The sequence below is a fragment of the Pimephales promelas genome, chromosome 10 (assembly GCF_988280905.1).
Source record: "Pimephales promelas chromosome 10, fPimPro1.hap1.1, whole genome shotgun sequence".
Classification (NCBI taxonomy): Eukaryota; Metazoa; Chordata; class Actinopteri; order Cypriniformes; family Leuciscidae; genus Pimephales; species Pimephales promelas.
The window spans coordinates 37,742,295-37,749,417 of NC_142778.1; the positions used below are offsets into that span (position 1 = coordinate 37,742,295).

At 39.3% G+C, this 7,123-nt stretch overlaps 1 protein-coding gene across 1 annotated transcript; it reads right to left on the bottom strand.

Moving 5' to 3' along the window:
* Positions 1-572: 572 nt before the first annotated feature.
* Positions 573-6,738, bottom strand: cyp1a (cytochrome P450, family 1, subfamily A). The gene is made up of 7 exons (XM_039680280.2): positions 6,595-6,738; positions 4,788-5,642; positions 4,579-4,705; positions 2,976-3,065; positions 2,677-2,800; positions 2,508-2,594; positions 573-1,047 (listed from the first exon to the last, which is right to left on the bottom strand). The coding sequence occupies exons 2-7, from the start codon at positions 5,625-5,627 to the stop codon at positions 750-752; spliced, it is 1,566 nt and encodes a 521-aa protein (XP_039536214.2). The 5' UTR covers positions 5,628-5,642; positions 6,595-6,738; the 3' UTR covers positions 573-749.
* Between the last annotated feature and the right edge of the window lie 385 nt (positions 6,739-7,123).

Consider the following 7,123-nt stretch of genomic DNA (forward strand, 5'->3'; position numbering starts at 1 on the left):
CAAACAGGAACGGTTTTAAAACGGTTTAATCCGGATAGCAAACATGACATCGAAACAACGTTGATTTTGCTCATCGAATTAACATACGTCAGACGCGTCATTCTTTCGAAACTAGCGGAAAATCAACTTGAAATCAACGTTGTTTCAACGTTATGAAAGCAAACCAATTTTCGATTTTCATTTAGCTTTGAAGAATGCCGCGTCTGACGTTGGTTCAACGTTAATTCGATGAGCAATATCAACGTTGTTTCGATGTCACGAGAGACGTCGTTTCCACGTTGATTCAATGTCAGTTTGCTGTCTGGGTGATTTCCATAAGATAAAAGTGTTGTAATGCTGTGTAATAATTGTTATGACTGTTTCCGTGTCTCTTGAATGTCGTCTAGTTTGATCTCGCCGCTGAAACTCTCTCCGGCTTTTAAAGAGATAATAACACAGATCAATATTTCATGTCTAATTGTTTACTGATGTGGCGAGTGTCCGTGAATAAGCGGATAATGTACATCCAGCCGATTGTTATCTCAGAATAAACCCCTTCAGGTGTGTGTGTGTGTGTGTGACCCTGTCGGGTGTATTCTGATATAGCAACCGTCTGGACGTCCATGATCTCGTAGGTCTAGTTATGGTTGTTGGTGTGAACGGCCTCCATGATGGTTGAGTTCTCCGGCAGCAGAGCTCATACACACATCTTTCAAATATTTGGCATTGTGAGGATCCGCAGGATCGCTGCGGTCGCGGCTCGGACCGGATCACGAGGCGTATCCGGGTTGTGGCGAGACTCGTAACAGACAGCGCTTGTGCTTCATGGTCAGCCCGTATTCTGGAGTCATATCCAGCATTTCTCCCGGCATCCCGCTGAACTTTAACCTCTGGAGAAGGATGGCCAGGAACAGGAAGACTTCGGCCCGGCCGATGGACTCTCCGATGCAGCGCCGCTTGCCCAGGCCGAACACCAGAACTTTCTCTCCTTCCGTCTTGTTGAGGTCCGTCCCGTCGGCGCTGAGGAAGCGGTCGGGGTTGAAGCACGACGGATCCTTCCACAGTTCCCTGCAAGAACACACAGATGAATCACTGCGCTCACACACACACGCGTTTGACACTCGGCGCTCTTTGCTCATTTGTGTTTTTGTTTCTTCATTGGAATACACACACACACACACAAATCATGGACATGATCTGAACAGGTAAGATGGTCCTGATAATGGTCCTCGCGGACAGACACTAGCGCTTCGGAAATGAATGTTTAGATTCATTTCTGAAATTAATTAATTTGTAAAATGATGTTTAGATTTTACTCTCAGTTTGAGTAAAACATGTTTTTATATACGTATTTCATATAAAAATTTGAAAAAGTATTTTTCATAACAATAAACGTGAAATTTTGTTCACTTTTTGAAATTTTGAAATTTTGTTCACTAACCCTAACTGTGTTCACTTCAGCAATCATCTGCCGAGTGTCGTGTTTCAGAGGAGATCAAACTTCAGTCGATTACATTTAATTACAAATTACAGTTTCAGGTCTACTCTCAAAAAGTGCATAAATGGATTATAAATTCAGTGTAAATATAATTTTTTACCCTAAAAATACAAAATATCAAATAAAAAACATTAATCAAACTAAAATATAGTACATTCATTTCTGACCGACACAAAGAGCACTGGGATTAGATGTGTGGTGTTTTACACTGCTATTTCCTTATTTATTTAAAGTCCCCCTGTGGTGTAAATCCAGCATTTAATGTTGTTTATGTGTGTATGTGGTGTGTTTAATGCGCTTTAATGTGTAAGTTGATAAGTGGACAGCATTGCTGAAACTGCAGCGAAGCAAAGACAGTCTCAAAAACACGCTGTGAAATCGCTGGTGTTTCTGACGTCACAAACCACCTTGTAACCAATCAGATCAACGTGTGATCGTCAAACAGTGAGTGAGTGAGTGGAGGTGGGGCTCAGTTGCATATTCATAGAACCGTGCATAGTAAATGAGGGTGTCGGGTTACATTCAAGATATTTTAAGGCGTGAAGAATTTTTTTTCAAAGAAATTTTTTTAAATATGTCTTTTTGGTGACAAAGATAAAATTATTGACCAAATAGGGGGACTTTAAATCTATTTGAATAAATTTTCATACTAATTATTTTAATCAATTTAAATCTTTACATATCTATTAATATATAGATTTTATTATTTGTTTTTACATTGGTACATGTTTTTCTCTAAACTGTGTCACTTATAAAGGTACTGATATTTTAGACATTTATATGGTTGGAAGTACCATGAGAACCATTAAAATAAAGCACCATAGTATTTCCACCTGAAAATAATGCATTATATTATATTATTTAAATAATTTTTATTATTTAAGCAATTTTAAATGTTTGCTTATTTGATAAATAAATGTGTATTGTTTGCTTATTTTAATCTGACTTAAATATATTGAATATAAATTTGAATCAGTACTTTAGTTAAACCCACATTAGTGCAGTGATGAACTCATGGTAATAAACTCACGGGTCGTGGTTGACTTGCCACTGGTTTATAAACACACAGGTGTCTCTGGGAATGAAGTATCCGTTGAGCGACGTGTCTTTCGACGTACTGAAAGAGAAGAACACAGCGGGTTACCTCGAGTTACCTCGCGCGTGTGCTCGGTTGGATCATGGTGCCGTCTGAAACTCACCAGTGAGGAATGGTGAACGGGAGGAAGGAGGAGTGCCGGAAGATCTCCAGGATAAAGGCCTCGAGAAGCGGCAGGTCCGTTCGGTCCGACAAGCGCGGCATACGATCCATTCCGATCTTCTCTCCTAGAAACATTTAATGCCGTTTGTCAGATCAGATGTCGGTTATGTTTAACGGTGGACCTTATTCTACAAATCATGCTTCAATATGAATTCATGTGAATCGCCACCTCGTAAAAAACAGTTGAATTTCAATGCAATAGAGTTTAACTGCAATATCTGTCCATGTAAACAGACTCACTCAGTTCTCCCTGCAGGCGCTCCTGTATCTCGGGATAGGCCACCAGATAGACGACAGCCCAGGACAGAGCCGTGCTGATGGTGTCGAAGCCTGCCGATGAGCACACAAACACACACACACACACGCTTTAGTGTCGTTCATGCATCCGTCTGAACATTCTGGCCGATACCGATAATTCGGAATATTTGAAGGCCGATAACCGATATATATTGGCCGATAAATCTAAATACACATTTTTATTTCTTTTTTTAAAGCCTGATTACAAAAAAATAAATAAATTCATAGACACATGAACATTCTTGCCGATACCGATAATTCGTTATATTTGAAGGCCGATAACCGATATATATTGGCCGATAAATCTAAATACAATTTTTATTTTTTATTTTTTAAAGCTTGATTACAAAAAATAAATAAATTCATAGACACATGAACATTCTGGCCGATACCAATAATTCGTTATATTTGAAAGCTGATAAATCTAAATACAATTTTTTATATAATTTTTTAAAAGCCTTATTACAAAAAAAAGAAAGATCGGTTATCGGCTTTGAAAGCCGTATTTAACAGTGCTTTAAAAGCCGATAACCGATATATATTCTGATAAATCTACATTCAAATTTTTAGATAATTTTTGAAAGCCTGATTTAAAAAAAAGATAAAGTCATCCATGCAAACATTCTGGCCAATAACCGATATTTATTGGCCGATAAATCTAAATACACATTTTTTATTTAATTTTTTAAAGCCTGATAACAAAAAAATAAATAAATTCATAGACACATAAACATTCTTGCCGATACCGATAATTCGTTATATTTGAAAGCCGATAAATCTAAATAAAAATTTTTATATAATTTTTTAAAAGCCTTATTACAAAAAAAAAAGAAAGATCAGTCATCGGCTTTGAAAGCCGATAACCGATATACATTCTGATAAATCTACATTCAAATTTTTATATAATTTTTGAAAGCCTGACTACAAAAAAATAAAGTCATCCATGCAAAAAATCTGGCCAATAACCGATATTTATTGGCCGATAAATCTAAATCCATATTTTTATATAATTTTTTAAAGCCTTATCACTAAAGAAATGTCATCCATGTACTGATGTCAACATTCTGGCCGATACCGAAAACCGATAATTATATACATTTGGAAACCGATAACTGATATATATTAACCGATAAACCTAAATCCATATTTTTATATAATTTTTAAAATCCTAATTGCAAAAAAAAGCAATTCATGCACACATGAACATTCTGGCCGATCCCGAAAACCGATATTTGAAATCTGATATATTGACCGATAAATCAGAATCCAAATTTTTATATTATTTTTGAAAGCCTGATTACAAAAACAAAAGTCTCATCATTAAAAGCCACGTCCCAAACACACACATATACTGTTCTCATTATAATATTAAATAGCCGATATTACACATTGCACTTATTGTATTTTCCGTTTTTGAAGTGATTTTGTGCGCACCTGAAGCGTCTCAGCTGGAGGGAACAACACATTAATTATCGGATTTGATTAATCGGCTAAATATATGGGTTTAAATAACATTTCACATGAACGCCCCTAACCCAGAACTCACCGGCCCCGAAGAGGTCATTGACAATTCCGACGATCTTCTCATCGGACACTTGAACGTTGGAGTTCTCGTCCAGCTTGCGGTCCTCGCAGTGGTCGATGAGCGAGTCGGTGATGTCACGGATGTTGTCCTGAAACACATCGCACGATTGAGCGACACGGCCAACTTTTTATAAACATTGATCTGAAGAACGACACCGTCTGAGCGCTCACCTTGTCGAACGTGTCGTAATGATCCGAGACGATCTTCTGAATGAACTTGTTGAAGCGAGCGTTGATGTTGAGGAATTTCTTCATGGATGCGCTGGGAAAGATGCGCAGGATCGGGATGAAATCCGCAGGATTCCCGCTCCCGACGATCTTCCCGAACTCGTCGCTCAGGTTCACCAAACTCACCAGATCGTCGTCGTCGTGGCCGTAGCGGCGGCCGAAGCAGATCCCGCAGATCACGTTAGCCACGGACACCACGATGTGCCGGAACGGGTCGAAGCTCCCGTCGGACCGCATGACGCTGTGGAGCCTCTGGATCAGATACAGGCCCTCTTTGCTGATGTGTTCCTCCAAAGCGCAGGAGTACTCGGAGCTCTCGCCCTGAACCGTGGAGAAGGTCCTCAGCGCGCTCAGAGCTAGCTTGCGCCGCGCACGCCACACTCCCACCTGATCCGTGCTGAAGGCCAAACTCTTGCCGTCGCTGATGAACCTGGTGCTGTAGAGGTCGGGACGCCCGGAGAACTCGTCGCCCTGTTTGAGGAGCGCCTGTCGGATCACCTCGTTCCCGCTGAGCACCACCACGGGACGCGTGCCGATCTGGATCTGGAAGACCGGCCCGTAACACTTGCTCATGGCGGTCAGGCTCAGGTGCGGGTTACTTCCCACTTCCAGAACGTTCCCGATGATGGGGAGAGGCTTGGGGCCGGGAAGCTTCAGGAGCCCCTCGGGAATCTTGGTGCGCGTGAGGCGCATTAGCAGATACACAACACAGATGGTGATGATGGCCACGAGGCTCTCGGACACCGAGATCGGGCCCAGGATCGGGACAACCGTTAGAGGCATCGCTGAGCGGCTTACCTGCGCAAAACAAGACGGATCAGAGAGAGAGAGAGGGAAATAATGTGTCTTTCTGTGTCTCTCTGCCATTGCGTGAGGGGTTTTAGATATATATAATAACAGATATTTTTCACAAAGGATAATAAATGAATGCTTAAAACAAGAGAGAGAGAGAAATAATGTTGAAAATATTGATGAATATTAAATGCAATGTAAAGATGTGTCTTTCTGCAAATATTGCATGAGGTTTATTAGTTCATGCATGCAACTAAATGATATATTTGTGCAGTTTAGCCAATGCATATTGTTTGATTATTTTTGTAAAATCTATTAATGATAAACTAAACTTGGAGTGATTTGTCTCAAGGTCAGCACATATCTGAGACACACACACACACACACACACACACACACACACACAGGCATTGCTGAACGAGTTACCTGCGCAAAACAACTCAGAGATCAATATACGGCGGACTGAGATGCGGAGAAATAAAGGAAAGATGTGCATGTCTTTCTGCAACCACTGCATGAGGTTTATTAGTTCAGCTTAAACTAACTGATATATTTGTGCAGTTTAAACAATGCATGTTTTTTGGTTATTTGCATTTCGTAAAATCCATTAATGATAAACTACACATGGAGTGATTTGCCTCAAGGTCAGCAAATATCTCAGACACACACACACCTTTAAACTTTCAGCAAGTGCCCTATAATACACTGATTCATGCAGTGCACAACTTGCTGAACAAAGGAACATTAATACATATCTAATCTAATTAAGTTTATATTTCAAATCTAAAAACTCTATAATAATAAAAAGCATTTTGACTATGCTCACCAGTCGGTGAACAAGCTGTACAATATTGTGTAAAACAAGTAAGAATAAACTAGAAATAATTCATAGTTTGCAGTAAAATCTATAAAATGACATCTATGATCTAATATTCTCTGAATGAAGAAGCTGACTTACACAGAGTGATCTGACGAATATTTCCCTGTCTCTTCTCTTCTCAAGGTGTGTATCCAGAGGCAATCTGTGTGTGTTCAAGAGTCCTGCGCGAGGAGATTTATACAGGACAGCGCGTCGCGATTGGCTTAGCGCTCGCGTGACGTCACGATCTGTGAATGAGAATCTGTGATTTAAGATTTATTACCGATCATCGCAACATTAATGAGTTATTAATGAGACTGAGCTCTCTTGCCACTCCACAAAACATAAAATAAATAATTATACATATATGTATAAAATTCAACACGAAAACTTAAACATAATGAACAATTAACATAACGATCGGAATTCAAAAATGTTTTAGAATATCTCTTTTTTTAAAAGTCCCTTTAATCAATCAATCAATAATGCGAAAATATAAAAGACCCTATATGAATATGAATAAGTTAAGGTAATTGGGCAACGTTTCTTATGTGATACTAATTCAATTCATCCTAATTCAATATCCATCGTTTCAAAGCAGATTTACGGAAAATGCACGAGTCCATAT